The sequence below is a fragment of the Lepisma saccharinum genome, unplaced genomic scaffold (genome assembly GCF_977018435.1).
Source record: "Lepisma saccharinum unplaced genomic scaffold, izLepSacc3.1 HAP1_SCAFFOLD_694, whole genome shotgun sequence".
Taxonomy (NCBI): Eukaryota; Metazoa; Arthropoda; class Insecta; order Zygentoma; family Lepismatidae; genus Lepisma; species Lepisma saccharinum.
In genome coordinates this window covers 37,318-58,798 of record NW_028143365.1, presented here as the reverse complement: position 1 = coordinate 58,798, position 21,481 = coordinate 37,318, and the positions used below count along the sequence as shown (strand labels likewise).

At 33.9% G+C, this 21,481-nt stretch overlaps 1 protein-coding gene across 1 annotated transcript in view; it reads right to left on the bottom strand.

The window, feature by feature from the left end:
- Positions 1 to 21,481, bottom strand: part of LOC145983138 (vacuolar protein sorting-associated protein 52 homolog) — a 59,136-nt gene that overhangs the window by 10,634 nt on the left and 27,021 nt on the right. Inside the window, exons 9-11 of the mRNA XM_083116415.1 lie at positions 17,900 to 18,055; positions 15,377 to 15,531; positions 1,380 to 1,467 (exon numbers count right to left, since the gene is read on the bottom strand). Coding sequence (XP_082972541.1) covers positions 1,380 to 1,467; positions 15,377 to 15,531; positions 17,900 to 18,055 — 399 coding nt within the window. The remainder of the gene's footprint in view (positions 1 to 1,379; positions 1,468 to 15,376; positions 15,532 to 17,899; positions 18,056 to 21,481) is intronic.

The following is a 21,481-nucleotide window of genomic DNA, read 5'->3' as shown; positions in this document are numbered from 1 at the left end:
CCTGGAACTTTTCTGACAAAGGTTGTATTATATCGGGTGATTCCCTCGCCAGAGGCTCCACACGTTTGTCTATAAAACTGCCCTTTACTTAAAGTTTGTCTCGAAATTCTGTATACCTTTAACAATGTAAAACAGAATCTAACCCCTCGCAATAGGTTTGGACTCTTCCAGTGATCCTTATTTGTTTTGTTCCACGACAATGCATGTTCGTAAATACTGGTAAACCGGTTCATTTAAAGCATGTCAAAGGGCATTTCAGACTGAATTTTGTGTGAGAAGTGTACCTTCAAAGTGTTTTACCCAGAAATTGGTAAGAAAGTTAGAGACAATGGGAAGTCTTGTCACACGGCATTCAGGAGGCCGGAAAATGTCTGAAGAGACAAAACAGATGCAAAGGAGCGATTACTGGCATCACCATCAAAATCATTGCGAAGACTTTCCCAAGAAACTAATCTCTCATATTCCACGTGTCAAAAATTTGCAAAAAGAATCAAAACTACAGGCTTACAGTGTGTCCTGTGTTCAAGAATTGCAATTGACAGACCATGAAAAACATGTGCAGTTTTGTTTATGGTTTCAAAATTTTCTTACTCAGAATCATGGGATTTTAGACCTCACTTGGTTTAGGGATGAAGCATGGTTTCATCTGAGTGGCTATATAAACTCTCAAAACAAGCGTATATGGGCAGAACAAAATCCTCGTGCAATGAATGAACAGCCTTTGTATTCTCAGAAGATTGGAGTGTGGTGAGGATTTTTCTTATAGGCGAATTACACACTATTTTTTTTTTTTTGAACCTACCTGGGAATATTCACTGAGTTTGTCAATGAGTTAACAGATGATGAACTAACTGATGGATATTTCCAACAAGACGGTGCGACATGTCACACTTCAATTGTCAGCATGAGAGAAATGAAAAGTTTTCTTGGAGACCGAATTATCTCAAAAAATATTTGGCCACCAAGATCTCCCGATCTCATCCCACCAGACTTCTTTCTTTGGGGCTTATTAAAGGGAAAAGTATACAGAAATAAACCCCGCACAATCTTAGCCCTGAAATAAGCTATACGTCAAGAGATTGAAGACATCACTGACGCCAATTTAAGAAAAGTATTCCAGAACTTGGAGAGACGTATACAAGAGTGCTTGCATGTGGAAGGGGACCATTTTCAGCATCAGATATGAGCAGATCCTGTTTTACATTGTTGAAGGTATGTGCATACAAATTTTCAATACAAACTTGAAGTAAATGGCAGTTTTATAGACAAAAGTTTGAGGCCTCTAGTGAGGGAAGCACCCTGTATTTCAGCTAGCCATCTGCTACAGGTAGCCAGCCTAATGTTAGAATGTTCAATTTATCTCTGCTTGGCTTACTTACATAATGTGGCCTCATATCAACAGCAGTGAATTTGGTGGGGTCACAATCTCGAACATTTTGGATGTTAAGCTGCACGACGTACTCAAACCTGAGAAACATAATTGGATGTATATTACAAACTAAAGGTATATATCTTGTAACATATTATGAGAAGATTCATAGATACCTTGCTGCAATAGCGATCTTGCCAAGATCTAATTCACTTACCATACATCATCTTGTTCGTGGTTCAATAATATCAACAGCTCGATTCGTTTTGTGTGTGTTTGGGATGGCTTCTTAGAGTTGCAAAAAAGTTGACATTCTTGAATGGATGGTGTTTTTCTGATAAAAAGCCAGCTTTTTTAAAGAAAAAAAACAATTTTGGCTTTTACCCATTTTGGCTAACTAAATTCACTTGCAGTGTTAGTTAAGAATTTAGAGATTTGTAATGTAATATTTTGGAATTAGCTAAAAAAAATTTACATAGTGTAGCAGCCAAAAGACACATATTTGCCATTTCTTCTACAGGTTGTCCAAAAAGTCACGCAACCGAGACAATGAACGTATTACGTAACTTATGTACAAAAAGTGATACAGACATGGATCTTACATTGAGTATTAACTTTGAAAATTGTGCTGTACATGAACGTTCAGATGGGGAAAAAGTTACTATGTAAAAACATTTTTGTACAAAGTGAAAACAAACATGGATAAAAGACAGCTGCGGAGAACATTTTTTTCAAGCATCTCCACAGTTGTCTTTAGTCATTTTTTCCCCATACTGAACGTTCATGTACAGCACAATTTTCTAGTTTAATGTTAAAAAATATCCACATGAACAAAGTTAATACTCAATGTAAGATTCATGTCTCCATCACTTTTCGTACAAAAGTTACGTACTGTCAAAAACTCGGTTGTGCGACTTTTTGGACACCCTGCAGTTACTAACTTGTGTTTGCCATGTTTGAGTTTATGTATGTGACTACCCAATGGCATAGTGGTAACAATGTTGTCTTGTAATCAATGGATACCAGGTATGATCCTCAGTGGAGACATATTGCATAAAGTTCGGATTCCATTTTAAAACTGTTGGCTCAAGCCTGATTAGACTATCTGAGCATAAAATGAACTTAAAACAACCTTTCACATGTTTGTGTCGTCGATGTTACAAAAAATTAAGCAAATGTTGATATTAAACTACTAGGCCTGCTTTAGACGAAAGCATTTTCCTTAGCAATTTTCTTAACATTTATGCCATGACCAAAATGCTACCGTGTAAAGTGAAAAATCTTATGGCATTTCAGATGCCATGGCATATTCATGGAATAGAACTGGCTCTATTTCCGTAGCATTTTTCATAGCATAACCAATCAGAAGAAACCTCATGGTCACGAGTGCAAATGTAATGGCGGTAGCATGAGATGTAAACAACGCATCACTTCACACTTTTAAATGACAATAACTATCCAACCGAGAGGAATATCACTTCGAATTAAATGGTTTTGGGTAGAGAAGAATGGCGATGATTAAATACACACTTTACAACATTTATTGTACACACATGGAAGAATATTTTAGCTTATTCAATGGTAAACACCGTGCACACAGCATTGACGGTGTAACTCGACGTGCGTTTCGTGCTGTATGTATAGTACATTGTAATTGAAACAGCTAACCGAAATGTTCCATAAAATTCTTTCGTTTAAAGTACTGTCTGCTATAAGATTTTTGGAAGCATTTATGTAGCATTTATGGCAGCAAAAATGTTGAAGGAAATGCTTTCGTCTAAAGCCAGCTTTAAATGTTTCAGGATGGAACTACATGCGTAAATACCCCATTTAATATTTGAGATCAGTATGCTATTACAAGGGAGATTTAGATCCCTAAGTAACTTATAATTGCAAGTAATGTTGTTGGAAGATGGCTGGATATACAGTATATAAAAGAATGAGCCTCCCTGATGGCATAACATAATGATGTCACCTTGTAATCAAGGGGTTCCAGGTTTAATGGAGGCACAGTGGCTCAGGTCCCATTTTAAGCTGTAGGTCCAATCCCAACTAGCATTTCTGAGCACAATGTGGACTTAAACAAACAACATTTTACTGCAAGAAAGCCAGTTAAAATTAACTTTTCCTTTTTGCCATTTGTGGCCAATCTATTTGCCTCTGCTTCACTTTTAGGGCCACAAGTGCACTACTGTCGGATTAGAAATTATTGATTCTTGAGTTTAGACTCCAATTTATTGATTGATTGATTGGTTTTATTTTACTTCGCTTTTTGTGCCACTTTTGGCTAATTTGTGAAGATGGGGATGAGTGATGACATGATGAAATTGATGAATGGACACTCACAAACATCCATGCCAGGATTCGAACCTACGACACCTGGCGTTAAGACTCCAATTTAAAATTAACCAGTAGACCTACATAATAGTCTTACATCAAAATTTAGCTTATTCAATTCTGTGTAAATCTATGCTAACCAAATTTTTGTTTCGAGTATACGTTCTATTTTATTATCGTCGTGAGAACAAGGAAAGTACCCATTTGTTATAGTTTTGCAAACGATCGCTCTCTTTGTAGTTCTATAAATAAAAAATGGGTGGTCCGATTGTGATGAAATTTTAGAACAGTGCAGACAGAAAGATTTTAAACACAATTCTAAATTTTTGGATTTTCAAAATTTGTCAAAAAGTCGTTTTCACTTTTGCGAAACAACTTTCTCTTAGTATTGCATAGTCCAACAAATACAACATTGATCTTATTTTGAAGCTCTTTGCATCTGTTTTTAAAATCCATTACCATTGTCAATTCACATTGGGGAACCGACTTTATACAGATTTTTATTCAACGGAGTTAAAATGTGCGTGGAATGTGGCAACATCGCACACAGCAATGTCCGTTGAACCATGGAAACTGTGGGCTGTCATTGCGAGTCAATACGTACAGTGTTGCCATGTTCCATGTACATCTTTACTCCGTTGAATAAATATCTGCATATAATTGAATTGAATAAGCTAAATTTTGATGTAACTCGTTTTTATGTAGATCTACTGGTTAATTTTTAATTGGATTTGATCAATTGAGTTGGTGTTTTGAGTCCACTTTATGCACAGTAAGGCTAATCGGGACTGGACCTACAGTTTAAAGTGGGATCCGAACCACTATGAGCCTCTATGACAATAAAAATAATATATTGTCATAACAACATTTGAAAAAGGTTAGGCTAAGTTCAAAGTTCTACATTTGTGCAATATTTATAACAATTTAGTCATAACAATTATTTTTGACTGGCAATATGAAAAACAAATATCTTCAATCATATGTGTTCTTTCAGACAAGAAAGATATGATACATTCAAATTTATAATTAAATTTATTGAAATTGTGTACATTTGCATTGGCTTCAAGGTTTATATACAAAGGTCAACTCTTTAAAAATTGTTCAGTGTACATTGTGATGTCATACTTGGTATTTTGTATCAACATTCAAAAAATGGTAATTGTGATCAATAGATAAGTATATTGTCATATACATAGTAAAATAGCTGTAACAGAGCAAATATGTACATTTACAACACAAACATTCAAGCTGTTAAGCACTTAGGGACAAAAATATAAAACAAAAACAATTGAAGATTGCACATACTAAAAAATCTGGCTTGAACTAGTAGCTCTGATACTAGTTGTCTGTGACTTGGTGAAGAGCTCAAGATGGAACAAAGATAAGTACAAATTTAGCATTATGGAATGGGAAAATATTTGTACAATAATTGTTGCTTTTAAAGCATTAAACTTGGCAATGTGATAATAACTTGGATGCTTAAGTTATATAGAAGCCTTTTATGACTTGAATGAACTTTGATCATGATATAATCTTATAAAGATTCGAAAGTTATGGAATGACACTGTTATGTATAAAAGATGCCATGTTGATTTTGAAGCAGTGAATAGGTATCTGTTTTCATCTGGCTTAACGAGCATGCTTGTAAATGTTACAGTTCCTCAAATGAGTGCTTGGAGGAAGGTTGCATAGAGTGACACTTATATGTTCTACGTTTGGATGTGGTTTGGTCAGATGATGAATCTTGAAAACTGAAGCTCAGAATTGTGAATACAAAGACTTGCTTTATCCCGGAAGGAGATAACAAAGAGATATTTTCTTCTCAAGTATAGCATTGATATGTTATAAATGCTCTTGTAATTTTGTTGTTTCTAGTTTTCTTTTATCAATTTAATAATTATAAAGGTATTTATTATTGTTTGAACATAAACATTATTCATTAGTATATGCAAATTTAAATTTCCTTTCCAATATAGCACCATAGCTACTACCTATTGTGCTGATACTGAGTTTGAATTAAACTGACGAAAATGGTTAAACTTAGATTATGAGGACTCAAATGGTACAATTATTGGATAGGAAAGAATAAGTTATTGAGTTGTGAATATTCTTGTTTCTGATATTAGTTTCAATACGTAACATTATGGAGAAGGAGATCACATTGGCTGACATTGTGATGATGCTCAAATCGCAGCAGGCAGAAATGATAGAAGGTATCTCTGCAGTGCAAAGTGAAATGAAGGAAGGTATCTCTGCAGTGCAAGGTCAGATGAAAGAAAGCATTGAAGCCAGTAAAGCTCAAAGTAAGGAACTTAGAGAAATTAAGGTAGATATTTCACAGTTCCGTAAGGAATGCTTAGATAGAACAGAAAAGTTAGAAAAGAAAGTTCAATTACTGGATCAAAGGATGAATGATGAGCTAGTTTATCTTGCTGCGGATATGGATAAAAAATTAGACGATACAGTTAGTAATTTATCCAAACAGTTTACTTCTCAACTGGATCAATGTCTTGAGGTTTGTGCTCAGTGTAGTGTATCACTTGGTACATTAAGTAATGATATAATTAAGTTACGAAGTGAAACCAAATATGCTCATTCAACTGAATCACAGGTTGATGTCAAATCTATTGGCATACAACATGATGAGGTTGATGAAGAAGTTATGTCTAGCAGTGCAAGGCATATTATTATCACTCGCGTTCCAGAGAATGATGCAATTAGGAGTGATGTTGATAGTGATAAGTCGGTGGATATTAGTACAAGGCATAAGTATTATAGAGATGATGAATTGCATAAGTTTTATGATGTAAATAATAAAGGCAATATCAACTCTTCTTTGGAATTAGGTGTTAAGAATGCACTTCTACAAATAGAAACCAATATCATGAGTGTAGTTAATAATGCATTAACACCATTATCAACTCATGATATAATAGCAGTTAAAAATACAGCTAAAGCACAGAGTGACTTTACACCTCGAATGAGTTCTCACACTGTAAATCAGAGACAACATACAGTTGGGAATAAAGATGAAGTTTGTCATGGTTCACCTAAAAGTAGTCTTGTTAGACATAATATAGGAGTGAATACTGAATCTGAGATGTATAATAGTACAGATTCAGATCATGATAGAGTAAGTATGCTTAGTGGTCCATACCGAAATACAAGATTAACATCTAAGCGTCGAAAATTGAGGAAGAACAAATCAGTTGCTAATAATAATGTTGATGACAAAATTTCATATGCACAACATGATGCTGGTCACATGAATAATGTTAGTCATTCAGTAGATGTTCCATTGACTAATTGTAATAAGAGTCAAATTAAAGTTCTCATTAAACCACAGGACTTGAGGCATTTCCCTCATTTTGATGGGATATCTTTAGAGTTTGCACCATCAGAATTCTTAGAAAAAGTAGAGGAAAACCTAGATATTTATGACATCAAAGAAAGTCAATTCTTGAAGTACATACCAAAACTTCTAACGGATTGTGCTAGAACTTGGTACTTAGAAGTAAAGAATCAGTTTACCACTTATTCTGAATTTAAAAAGGCTTTTTTGGCACATTATCAGAATGACCGCTGGAAATCAGTAAAGTTGACTCAAACTTTGAATTCTCCTTTTACAAAAGAGAGTAATGTAAGCCTGTTACAATATGCGAATAAGAACTACAAAATTTTGAAGTCTACTCAGCCTCATGCTGAAGAACCTCATTTGATAGCACAATTAGCCTCATTATTACCACACAGGATTAGTGAACACATGGTGATCAATAACGTACGTACATTGCAGCAAACGTTGCAAGTAATTGAAAATTTTCAATCTTTAAGAAATAATCCTGCACGGTTCAATGACACGAACAGGAATAATTATAATACAAAGAATAAGGCTAGAGTAGCATATGTTTCACGTGCTAAGGATCAAAATAGGAATTTGAATTTAAATGAAAGAAACAATAGAAATAATAGTATAAATAAGGATAGATATTCTAATAAATTCTATAGAAATTCTAGGACTTTTTCTAATAATAACGAACAAACATCTTCTGATGTTGGTAATCGAGTTCAACAGCAGCATGATAAACAATCATGTGATACAAGGGTGCAAAACACAGTATGCAGAGAGAGCAATAACAATGGTGATGGTTATGATAAAATAGAGTATTACCGATCAGATAGTGACGGTGGCCGTAGCAAAACTAGTGACGGTGGCCGTAGCAAAACTTATAGAAACTCTGCTTATACTCGGAGTTCAGCTTCTAATTGGAGACTCCAAAGCCAATAACAAAATTAAATTTAGGAATCAAATAAAATATTTAAGTAGGCATATACATGATACTTCTTTATTTATTTTGTAATGTAAAATTGGTGATCTTGTGCAGAAGTTTCTTGCCCAAGTTAGACAAGTGCAAGTTGATGTTTCTTTAGCTTCTATATCTTACATAGATGTAGTAACTGCTTGACACATCAACTTAAAAGGGTGGTTGGTTGGGAGTATCTTCTAGACTGTTGGTCTAGGGAGGTATATTTGGCCACAGTACTACTGTTCATCTTGATGGACAAAAAATACAATATAATATTTTGAAGTATAAGTTTGTGATTTATTTTATGCACAATTTAGTTGAATGATCACTATATTTAAGTTATTATACTTAAATATAACTCCGCATGTTTGTGGGAAACTTGGCATTATTATGCACAACAAAAGCAAATTTTAAAAAACACTTTAATAGTTCATCTATGTAACAAACTTGAATAGCTGGTGAAAGATGTTACCCAAGATGTTAGTTAAGTAGTGGTAGTGTACAAAGAATGTAAGTGCATTTAAAATGCTTATATACGAGAATTATTTTATTTGCTATTAGGGAATTGTTAAGTCAATAATTCCTGAAGATGAATTGTTTCCTCGTATATTTTATGAAGTTGACATGTAGCAGAGATCCACTAGATGATCCAAGCTCGTCACTCATAATTCCATGCCACAGTTGCATGCAAGCATTGTGAAGTGTTCACGTAATGGCAATAGTGAGTCCTATTGTGACACTTAATGTAGAAATATTTATTACATGAATATATATATTTCTTTTTATGATGCACATTTATCTCTGGTGCTTTATCAAGTTTGGATTCTTCCAACTGTAATTGTGTATTGCTGATAGGTTAGGTATTTATGATTTCAAATACACTTATCAAGCTAAGCCACACGATGATGCTGGTATATGTATATGATGATTGAAGGTTGACTATTTCCACATCTTAGGGGTATAAATTTATGAAGGAAAAATACATATTAAGACCAGTTACACTAGTTTCTTCAGGGAATGTAATGTTCCATTTATGTTATAATATAAATGTACTTAATTAAATAAGTGATTACTCTGAGCCACGTGTCTTATATTTATAATGATCGTAAGTATCAAGTATCTTTTGAGATAACCATTCTTACCATGTTTTGGATTAAAGCTATGTTAGATGTATTTTTGATCACTTCTCAAATCACACATGACTACGTTAAAAAGGTTTTAGTCAATTAAGCCTCAGAGATATGTTATTTTATCAATGCACTTGCTAGGATTGATAAAATATTTATACAAACTAGGTTGAAATTTTGTTGGTATGAGGTATATTTTAGTTGTTTTATTCTAAATGAATAACAACGTTAATTTGTGATTTATTTTGACAGCATATTAAAGAACTTTGACATGATCATATGATATCTTTGCACTTGAAGATATTATAGTAATGAGCTTTCACAAGGTATTGTCAGTGTGATGTCATTCTCTATAAGTGTGATCTATATTAAGAGTAGACACAGATTGATTAATTATTTGACAATTTCAGATAGTATTTTCTCAATTGCAAACTCAAAGCAATTCTCATAATCAAAAATTGATTCATGGTTGTAAATTCTTTTAAATATACACAGGTATATGTTTGACAGGGTTATACATCTGAGATTATATATCCAATATTTATGTTCATACTTCATAAATGTATAATGCAATATTTTCTTCATTTCATCATTACAAAACATGATAATGATATCTTAACTGCAACTGATAACATATTGTTTATTTTGTTGGTTTGAAGGACAAAAGATAATGCTTCGTTTCACAACCATACCCATGAGGGTTGGTTGGTTGAGTTCTTCTCTTAGACTGTTGCTTAAGAGTGGTACTGTGAGACACAGTACTTTATGCTCAATTTTTCTTTTGTCAGATGTCAATGTCAAAATTTTCTCATTTTTCGTGCTTCTCTCCTTGAGTCTGAAACATTAGTTCAGGTATGAAGTATTCATCTGTAGAGTTTGCCTTAAGTTGATCTTCGTAATCCAACATTGGTCCTCATTCATATATCCTGATCCTTAGTTGTGATTAACGGTGGAAAAATTCAATATAACAAATATTCTTTGTTATGTGTATTTTGGAGTGCAAAAAATGTATAATATAATGTTGTAGCATGTGCATAATAGATTTTAATGCTAAGATTTAGCTTTGGCTTAAAATCATTTACTAGAGCTATAATATTCCAAGAGTTGAATTGTAGGCTCATATAGAAATAAACTTGACAAGCAGCAAAGACGTGTTGATCCAAGCTTAAGTCAAGTAGTAGGTTCCTTTAAAAAATGCTAGAATGCATTATGGCTTCAAAATGTGTTCACAAAGGGCAGAATAGGAAATTCGTGCCATGACGCTGTGAGTTCAGGAACAACAGTTATTTATGTTTTATAATTTTTGTGCGCACATCATAATTTATACATTTCTTGCATGAATTGATTTGTAAGAAATCTTAGTTTCGACACTCCGTAAATCTGAGGATGTTAGACTTAGATTTTTGTCTTGTTAGCTGATGTTACTAGATAAATGGATGAATTCCCAATGGGAAACTTAGTTGGATCATAGGTAATTTACTCTACATATAGCAAATTATAATTAATATATTTTTGGCTAAATAAAGATTAATATAGAAATTATGCTCTCAGATTAAGAATGAAGTTCTTAATGGTGCTTCATTGGTTCATAATAAATAAAAATGTTATGTAGCTACATTGTTTTATGTAAAAATGGTTCATATGGAACTTCACTAAATAATAATTGTTGGTATGTAGAACTTGATTTTGTTTTATTTGTTTTGCAACATTATTATGTACTAAAAACTCATTATGTGTAGTTGCACTGTATTGGTTCATGATGAACAAGTTCTTGTTGTATTGTTGGAAAACAAATATGCAGTTATACTCAGATGATTATAATGGTAAACATGAAAACAGTTTGTAAATATAAAGGCATTATATTAATTATTATATGTTAAAAGTCTCAGTAGTGCTCAGATCTGTTGTTGTGGATCCGTCCCTTGTTGAGCGCCAGTATGACAATAAAAATAATATATTGTCATAACAACATTTGAAAAAGGTTAGGCTAAGTTCAAAGTTCCACATTTGTGCAATATTTATAACAATTTAGTCATAACAATTATTTTTGACTGGCAATATGAAAAACAAATATCTTCAATCATATGTGTTCTTTCAGACAAGAAAGATATGATACATTCAAATTTATAATTAAATTTATTGAAATTGTGTACATTTGCATTGGCTTCAAGGTTTATATACAAAGGTCAACTCTTTAAAAATTGTTCAGTGTACATTGTGATGTCATACTTGGTATTTTGTATCAACATTCAAAAAATGGTAATTGTGATCAATAGATAAGTATATTGTCATATACATAGTAAAATAGCTGTAACAGAGCAAATATGTACATTTACAACACAAACATTCAAGCTGTTAAGCACTTAGGGACAAAAATATAAAACAAAAACAATTGAAGATTGCACATACTAAAAAATCTGGCTTGAACTAGTAGCTCTGATACTAGTTGTCTGTGACTTGGTGAAGAGCTCAAGATGGAACAAAGATAAGTACAAATTTAGCATTATGGAATGGGAAAATATTTGTACAATAATTGTTGCTTTTAAAGCATTAAACTTGGCAATGTGATAATAACTTGGATGCTTAAGTTATATAGAAGCCTTTTATGACTTGAATGAACTTTGATCATGATATAATCTTATAAAGATTCGAAAGTTATGGAATGACACTGTTATGTATAAAAGATGCCATGTTGATTTTGAAGCAGTGAATAGGTATCTGTTTTCATCTGGCTTAACGAGCATGCTTGTAAATGTTACAGTTCCTCAAATGAGTGCTTGGAGGAAGGTTGCATAGAGTGACACTTATATGTTCTACGTTTGGATGTGGTTTGGTCAGATGATGAATCTTGAAAACTGAAGCTCAGAATTGTGAATACAAAGACTTGCTTTATCCCGGAAGGAGATAACAAAGAGATATTTTCTTCTCAAGTATAGCATTGATATGTTATAAATGCTCTTGTAATTTTGTTGTTTCTAGTTTTCTTTTATCAATTTAATAATTATAAAGGTATTTATTATTGTTTGAACATAAACATTATTCATTAGTATATGCAAATTTAAATTTCCTTTCCAATATAGCACCATAGCTACTACCTATTGTGCTGATACTGAGTTTGAATTAAACTGACGAAAATGGTTAAACCTCCACCGGGTATCGAACCCGGGACCCCAATTTTTAATTGGAGTCAAAACCCGAATATCTGTAATTTTTAATGAGACAGTGTTTCTCAACTGCCAGGCTCTAAGGTCCATTACTGGGGCCATGAGTTTGCAACTGTTTAAAACCAGATTTTATATTTGTCACCAAGCCTAGACATATACCATGTGTCATGTATTATTAATATTTAATTTCAAGATATAGGTGAAAGGTAAAGTTCCTCGTGCATATAGCACTATGCCTCCACTATGGCATGAAGACACATTTAGAGAATGTACGGGTAGGGCCCCACACATTCTCGATCTTGCTCATCTTGGAGGTGATGTGGACAGCACCATCCTCTGGCCACCTTTATCCCCCCCCTCTCCAGTACACATTTATTTGAGGCTGGGTGAACCCCAGAGCCGCTTCATGCAGGGACAAGGTCTAAAAATTCCAAACCACCCACCCACCCAGGGAATCCAACTCGGGTCCCCCGCACGGCAGTCAGATGCTCTACCAACTAGACTACAGTGGCATTTCAAGAGTGCATATTAATGTATAACACTTAAAAAATTAGAAAGGGGTAAAATTTTTGAGCAGGGCATTGACTTTTATGAAATGAATTTACCACACTGTGGTCTCACAATGGTTGACAAGCACACTAGGTGGCCAAAACCATCAAGACTTGCTCCATGACCAGGTTTATTGGCCATTAAGTCAAATTATACATTATGCACTTGAAAGATAGAATACAAACATTTTATGATAAATACAAATGTAAATAGGTTTGATTCTAGATTTTATATTTTAGATGTACTTATAGAAAAAACAACTAAATCCTTGAGGGTACATTTATAAGTGAGTTAAAAGATGTAGCACTATTTTCTTCCTTCCTTCTTCTCCTTTTTTTGCTTCACTTGTCAAATTCAAGCAATGAAAATTACATCATACTATTAGATTTTATTTATAAAATATATACAAAACTACTCTAGTTATGCCAGTGTTTAAAAACTATGTAGATATACTGCACTTGAGAAAAAAACATCCATTCAAAAAAAGACGGCATTTCTGTAACTACTGCTTGTGTCGTTATGAATTCCATGTCAAAAGTTGTATTTTCAATTTAGATATGAGTGTCTTTTTATAGTAGAGAGATGGATGGAAATTGTGGAACAAGGAAAAATGCAGTCAAGTAACGTATTTTCATTGATGCAAAACATTTTAGGAAAAAAAGCCGGAAGAAAAACAACCAAAAAAAGCCTCGGAAAAAAATGGAGTTTTTTCCCCCAAAAAAGCCAGTTTATTTCCAACCACGTCCAACTCTATGGTTTCTATGTTTTTTAGTTTCCTGAAGCATGTGTCAAGAGCTCATTGGAAAAAGGTTACAAACTTCACATTTAAACCCCTGAAAGTGACCCCTGTTAATTATAACTAGGGGTGTGTGGGCTGGAAAATGTTGGTTGGGATGGGATCGGGATGAGAAATGATTGATTGAATTAGTGTTTTAAGTCCACTTTATGCACAGTAAGGCTAATCGGGACTGGACTTACAGTTTAAAGTGGGATCCAAACCACTATGTGCCTCCACCGGGTATCAAACCCGGGACCCCTTGATTACAAGGCAAAGACGCTGCGCCATCGAGGAGGCCGGGATGAGAAATTTTTCAAATCCTGATGTTCAGGATGGGAAAAATTCTCTATTTCCTGACTATGTTGAAAAATTTTCGGGATGGGAAATATTTGCAATTCCCCGACACTGTAAAAATCTAAAATTTTACGGACTATTTTCCCTGCAAGTGATTATTTTTACTCTTCTACAATTAAAAACTAGTAATTTAAAGATTTCTCGGGACACTTACAGTGCAGAAAAAGCAGAGAATTAGCCACTTTTAAACAAAATCATTTGGAATTCACAGACCGTTCGGGAATTACTTTTCCCCGATGCCAACTTTCTGGGTTCCTGCACACCCATAATTACGATGCAACTCTCAGTATCAAGATAAATATATATTATGGTAACAACAAGCCCAGAATGTTAAAATATTGATTAGTCTCAAATAGTACTTCATCTTTCAATTCTGTACTTTTTAAACACATTTTAGTGGCGATGGGATTACCAATAGTTTTGCTCACCTGACATTTTTTTTCAAAATAGAAAATGTAAATTCTGCCATGTTGTTGCCTTTCTGAATATAAAGATATAATAATGTATGCACTTGGTTTTGTAAAGTAAATACCTCAATATACAGTTTCCTTCCATACAAACAACCCTCTTGCAGTCGCTTAACTTACTCAAGGAGGTGCATGAATCAATAAATTTTGCATCAGTATTTTATCGACACTGGTAACAATGCAATTTTAGTGATGCCAATTTGCATAATATGACAGACATAATGTTAGAAAGACGAAAAACTATCACAGCAAAATACACATGGCTATTTGTCTATGTTCACTGATAAAACATGGACAATTGGAAAGAATATTTAACAATACTGACTATTACTTTAATGGGATTTCGTGTAAAAAAAAGGTAAAGTGCTCCCCGTGCTTAGCACTACGCCATGAAGGCGTATAGGGGGTGTGGGGATAACGCCCCACACTTTCTTGATCCGGTCGTGAGTGGGGGTGATGTGATCAGCATCACACCCCTGACCGCCTTTACCCCCCAGGGTTTCCCCCAGGTACCCATGTCATTCGATGCTGGGTGGGTGCCAGGGCCGCTTCCGACGTTAGAAAAATTCCCGGATTTGAACCGGCCGGGGACCAAACCTGGGACCTTTAGTATGGTAGTCAGATGCATTACCAACTGAGCCACCGCATGTTAATAATTTATTTAAAAAAATCTTAAATTAGTTAAATATTATTAACAAAACATACCTTATTGTTGTTATTATTATTTTAAAAATAAAATTGCAAACAGACTAATTTGTGAAATCCATCAAGTGTATTTTAATTCAAGTCCAACATCTGCTTCAGGAAAAATGAAAAAGTTGTGCAACAAGTAACCAAAAAATGAATATCATAATAAAAGCAATATGAAAACCTAATACAATACAAAGACACACACACAGTGAGTAAGAAAGAGAAAATATTTCTTACCTTGGGCACAATTTCTCTTGTAGCATTTCCCAGTACCTGTCAAGAGCAGGAACAGCCCTTTTATGGCAGAGCATTTGGTAACGAAGGATTATGTGCACACACAGGAACAAGGCTATTGCATCGAAGCAGTCTTGTACATATAAGTCCATATTTTTCTGTGGAAAGAAAATATTACTTTATACAAAGCAAACACACTGACAAACATAAGCAGTAACTTATATGTAGCTTATTCTTTAACCCCTTAAGTGTGCATGGCATATATATATATATATATGCTTTATAATTGTTTCAACTATATTTGATTTACTGTGGCGTATATTATATAGTCACACAGATGTTTGCTGAGATAGTTCTAGCTGAGGTAGAAACAAAAAATAGTAGCAAGAGAGGAAAGAGACAAAAAAAGAAGAAGACAAAACTAATTTTTCCCTTCTTCTTTCTTTTCGTCTTCTTCTTTTTCATCTTTTTCCTCTCGTGCTACTATTTTTTGTTTCTACTACAGCTAGAACTATCTCAGCAAACATCTGTGTGACTATATACGCCACAGTAAATCAAATATAGCTGAAACAAACACAAAGCGTATACTACACTACAGCAGCACAATGCAGAGGGCGTATACTGAATTTGACGAAAAAACCTACATTTTCCAGTAGGGACTTGTTCAACAAATTCCACATTTAAGGGGTTATCTAATCATGATTATTGAATTTTAAAACTCTTCTTATGCCACGTGAAGGAACACTCATCGTAAAATCTGACTTACTTTGTAGCCAGAGTGCTATAATAAACCGCACGAAATACATTAAAACTTAGGTTTGAGTGAGCTTTCGATCCCTTCTCAGGGTCACCATCAGGGAGGGAAATGTCGGGAGAGGAAAGTAGCAATGGAAATTCGACGGAATCTGCTTGGTGTTTCAATCAATTTACTGCTAGGTGTCATAGCAATCACCTAGTGTGTCCAGGGGGACAAACAACACTCTTTTTTTCCAGAGGAGAAGCAAACATCATTTGCTTCTCTTTTATTTTTATTATTATTATTTATTTGAAAGTGGAATAACATTTATTTTACTTCCCACGTAAAAAGGACAATAAACAGAATGGAAAATTTTTACCACTTGTTTTCCAAGGGAGGAGGGGGGGCAGTGTCCCTCTTCGCCTCTACTGGATATGCGCATGGATTTTTACCACAATTATGATTTGTCATTGCAATACAGCTAAATTGTAAGAAAAGTAATGGTAGATAATAATAAAATGCAAACCAGTCGAACAAAATAATACTAAAAATTAGGGACATGAAAAAAAAGTAATCTGTACCAACTGATATAAGTACATGGTGATATAAAGTCTAGAACCAATGGTGGTATTGTTTGTTGACTCAGATGAGCTGTGGCACTGACAAAAAAAAAAAAAGGAAAAACATTGGGAGAACGGAACCAGTGGAATAAGCACTATGGTCACATGACTTCAACTCCATGGACTTGTCACATTGGGAATTTTGAAATCTAAAGTGTATGCTGTGAAAATCCAGAACTTGGATCTCCAGAAAAAGATAACCTGTTCTGGATCCTCACATTCTGAAGAGAATTCATGGAAACATGTTGAAACATTTGAGGAAGTGTGTTGAGACTGATGAGCTATAAGTGGAGCATGCTTTGCATTAAGCAACTGTTCATGCTCACCTTAATTTCATACTTTATGAACACCCTGTAATCGATCAAATTACTTATCCGATACATCTGTAAATAGCCTAATGTTTAGTGCAAAATTCCGCAGACAGCAGCAGCGGCCCACTACTGAAGTGAAGCTGTAGCAGTCTAGTATGGAAAGGAGATGCAGTGAAACCTTGATTTTATGCTATGAAAAAACTTAAAATACAGGAAAATGTAAAATCTAGGAAAATTTTATAGAACTTAAAGTTGGCGTCATCAAGATTGAATGCACGCATAAAGGCATGCATATTTCATTTTTGACGAAAACACGAAATATGAAATAACACATTGTAATGTTCATTTTTCATGTTTCTGAAAGGTGAGGTGCATTTTCACACTCTGTTTTGTGAAATGAACTGCAAAATGTCAAATAGACTCTTAAACATGAAATTTAGAGTTTATTTACCAACACGACACTTTCTGAAGTCAGAATTATCCTGCGAGTTATGTAATTCACGAGAAAATTATTAATTCTGCTGTAAATATTTGACAAGCAAAAAATGGACCTCTTTATACAGGAATAAACTTAATATTCTGGTAATGACATAAATGTGCTATTAGAAGGGATATGTTTATTTTGTGTAGTAAGTGGAGTTTTAAATCAAATTTGGGATTATATTCACATTTTTAAAACCGAAATGTCATTTTATATACCGCTTTTGAACTCGAAATTGACCGAGTTCTTGTACCGAAATATTGCTTTTCTATTTACCAAAAAAATATGTGCCTCTAATAATGCAGGAAAATGTAAAATCGGGGTTCCACTATTGTTACAGCATACACACATGAATAAGATACCGTAATTGTCACTTACCACAAACATATTCAAGGTTTTCCCCATAATTTGGTTGAATAAATCCAAAGCAGCCGAGCTCTTCACCATGAAAAATTCAGTGATGAAAAGATACTCCCTGCAGGAATTGTCAACAAGAGCATACTGCTCACTGCGGAACAGTGCTTCGAATGGATACTGGAAAAATGGAATGAATATCAGTCACAAGTTATTTTAGAGACATTAGTGTATATGCTAAAATTATAACATATCTTGCACAGAAATTTCAACAAAACAAGATAATTTAATAAACAAATATGTAAATGAAAAAAGAAAGAGAACCAGAAGGCTTAAAAAAATACCAGGCAATGGACAGGATAAACAGAAAATGCACTAGACAAAACATAGAATAAATACCTTGCAAATCAGCCACATCCTAAGTGGAGTGAAAGTAGTAATTTAGTGAAAATATTTCATGGATCAGTGGACAGAGTCATCAGTATGGGGTGATCCATTTGAGATGTCACGAAAGTAAACCATTATATACAAGAGGTTAATGTATGCATCTCTTAGCAATTTGTTGTAATATAAGCAGAAAGGATGTATTTTTAAAGTTAGTGGAGGTTTATAGATTTCAGCCATGTGGGGCACTAGCATGCATGGACAAAAGATGGTGGTCATGCTGCAACAGCATGCACAGTGTGTTGTATCAGGGATTTATTCAGGAATGTTCCATTTGGGGAGTGTAAAGGTAAATTTCGAGCCAAAATTACCATAAATTGGGCCTTTGGGAAAAAATCTAAGGGGAGTATTGAGGAAATTTTTGAGTAGTGTTAGGGGTATGATCGAACGTTGACTTTTATTTCCTCGGCAAACTGACATCAAGTCGCAATCATTTTTTTAAAGGAATTAATGAAAATTGATTTTTTGTTTACATCCTACGTTATAAAAAGTTCAAGTCGAAAATTTTTATAAGTATTTAGTTACTGACCCAATAATGGTTTTAACTTTTTGAGTAATAAATAAAATTACCAGAAACCAATAATTAACGAACAATGTATTAAAAGAAGATTAACAACATCGAAGCATGCATTCTTACATATTGTTCAGTATACATATATGTAATAAACGAAGATTTTGCTTTTCGATATCACTTTTACACATCTTAAGGTTCTTTTCCTATTAAACAAGATACAAAGTCACTTTGTATCCACATGTAAAATCTTCCAGCTTTGCGAAGTTATTATCGAGACAATTAGCATCAAATATTCGATTCACTCAATGAACAAATTAACACATGTTATACATAAGTTCAGCAGATTCTTCAAATTCAAAATAAAAGATACTTGTCCACATTAATAACTTATGTCTTGCATTTTATGGCTACATGCAATCCGAAAATACTTATCTGAAATATCCTTATGAAGATAAGATGGCGGCCAATTTACGTCTTTCCGACAGGTCACAATTTTAATGTCCTTTGGACCTTAACAGCTCATCGATGAGTTTTTTAAGTTCGAAATTCAAATTAGATGCTTATTTCCACCAGATTATCACGTTTCACGGATAAATCTTGTTTTTTTAAGAAAAATAGACTCAATTTAAGTCTCTGTAAAATTTAACGACTCCATCCTCCGAGTCAGCGATCTTTTAGATGATGCAGTGTATCCAAACTCACACTGTTACAACCATATGCACAGAATATAAACTGATAATATTTTTTAAGTAATAATCACACAATTGTACAGTGTAAATACATGAAAATGATTGTAAAACAAAGTTGGTACAATAAAAAAGATATTACAATACTCTATTACGTGTTTTCGTATCTTTTCTAATTATCAAAGGTAAATAAAGATTTTACAATTTTTGTGGGAAAAAGGTTTTTTACGCATATCTTAGTTTTTTCCCTCTATGTGAGTTGGCTATGTTTCACAACTTTATAACTTTAGGATTACTCTTCAAGATGCTTAATGTAACAAATCTTAATTTTCCGTCGAAATTCTACCAAAACTTATTTCAAATGGTTTGTACGTGTTAGTAATACATATTAAATACATGTTCGTACCCATATACTTATGAATAATCAAGTAAAACCTGTTGAAACCAAACTTATGTGCGATTCTGCATAAATTGGCAATCTACGGTAAGTACATTCCTGATCCATCACAAACCAAATTACTTCGCTGAGTTATAAAAATATTTTAAATGCTTGAAGTTTAGATATGTACTTCAATTAGAACAAAGCCAAAGTGATGTAAATTTAATTTTGGGCAAATATAAACCTCCAAATACAAACTCAAATCGTAAATTTTAACTGATCACTTCATTTTATTTTTTACGTTATAATGGTACTTACTCATTATGGTACCGTTATAGGAGGATGTTGGTACTGGGTGGATGAATCACTGTGTTGTATGGTATGAGACATTTTTGAGTGTTACATGCATGCTAGCACTGCCACGAAGCTGAAGTCTGTAAATCTTCACTCACTCGAAATGTACATTGTTTCTGCTAATATTACAACAAACTGCTCAGAGAAATGTGCGTTCAACTCTTGTAGGTTCACTTTTATGACATCTCACATAGATCACCTTGGAAGACAGCATGGAAAAGTAGGATGGTATTATTCAAAGTTAGGGTATGTTTACAGTGAAGCGTGGTATGTAGGAACTCTCACAGTGTTGGACTCACAGTTTCTCATGGACCTTCGGTGGATAATAGTAATGAGTGGACCCATTGCCCTTTTTTCACTTTAAGCATGTACACTTTAAACAAATGTTTGTTTTTTTTTGCTTGTTTAATGCTACCTTGTGCACAGATAGGTTAATCAAGACTAGACCTACAGTCGGATCCAACTACTATGTTGATTGACAAGATGACACTGCTACCACTATGCTATCAAGAATAAAATCAAAATTGGTTATTTACTTACGCACAGTGAGTATATACTTTCAAAGACAACTGCCCCCTTCTTCAGGTTGAGAAGTCGGCTTTACGGAATTCCACAAAGCTTCGTCATTTAGAAACGATATAGGTTTTTACGTGGACAGGTTGAATGCCAGGATAACAAATGACTAAGACTGTTAAAACCCGTGGTACTATCCGATCACAATTTGGTATGTACTCATTTGAGTACATACCAGTTCCAGTCAACATGTGAATTGTGATCAGATAGTACCACGGGTTTTAACAGTTTTTATATGAGTTTTAAGGGTTTTTCAAATGTGGCAATAGTCCTGTTTTAGTAATTTGTTATCCTGGCATTCAACCTGTCCATGTAGAAACCTATATCCTTTCTAAATGATGAAGCTTTATGGAATTCCATAAAGCAGACTTCTTGACCTGAAGAAGGGGGCAGTTGCCACTGAAATGTTGTCTTTGACAAGTATATACTCACTGTATGTAAGTAAATAACCAATTCTGATTCTATGCCTATATATGATAGAGAGTAAGTCGCACGCATCCAAAATATGAAATATGCCATCAAGAAGGTCCAACGAAAGTTCTGCACTTCACTTTGTATTCTGCAGGTGCTGATGTATAGGTACCGGACATTTAAAAACAATCTTATCTTACACTGATACAACACCTAATTCTTAACGTCCTATATAAAAACTTTCA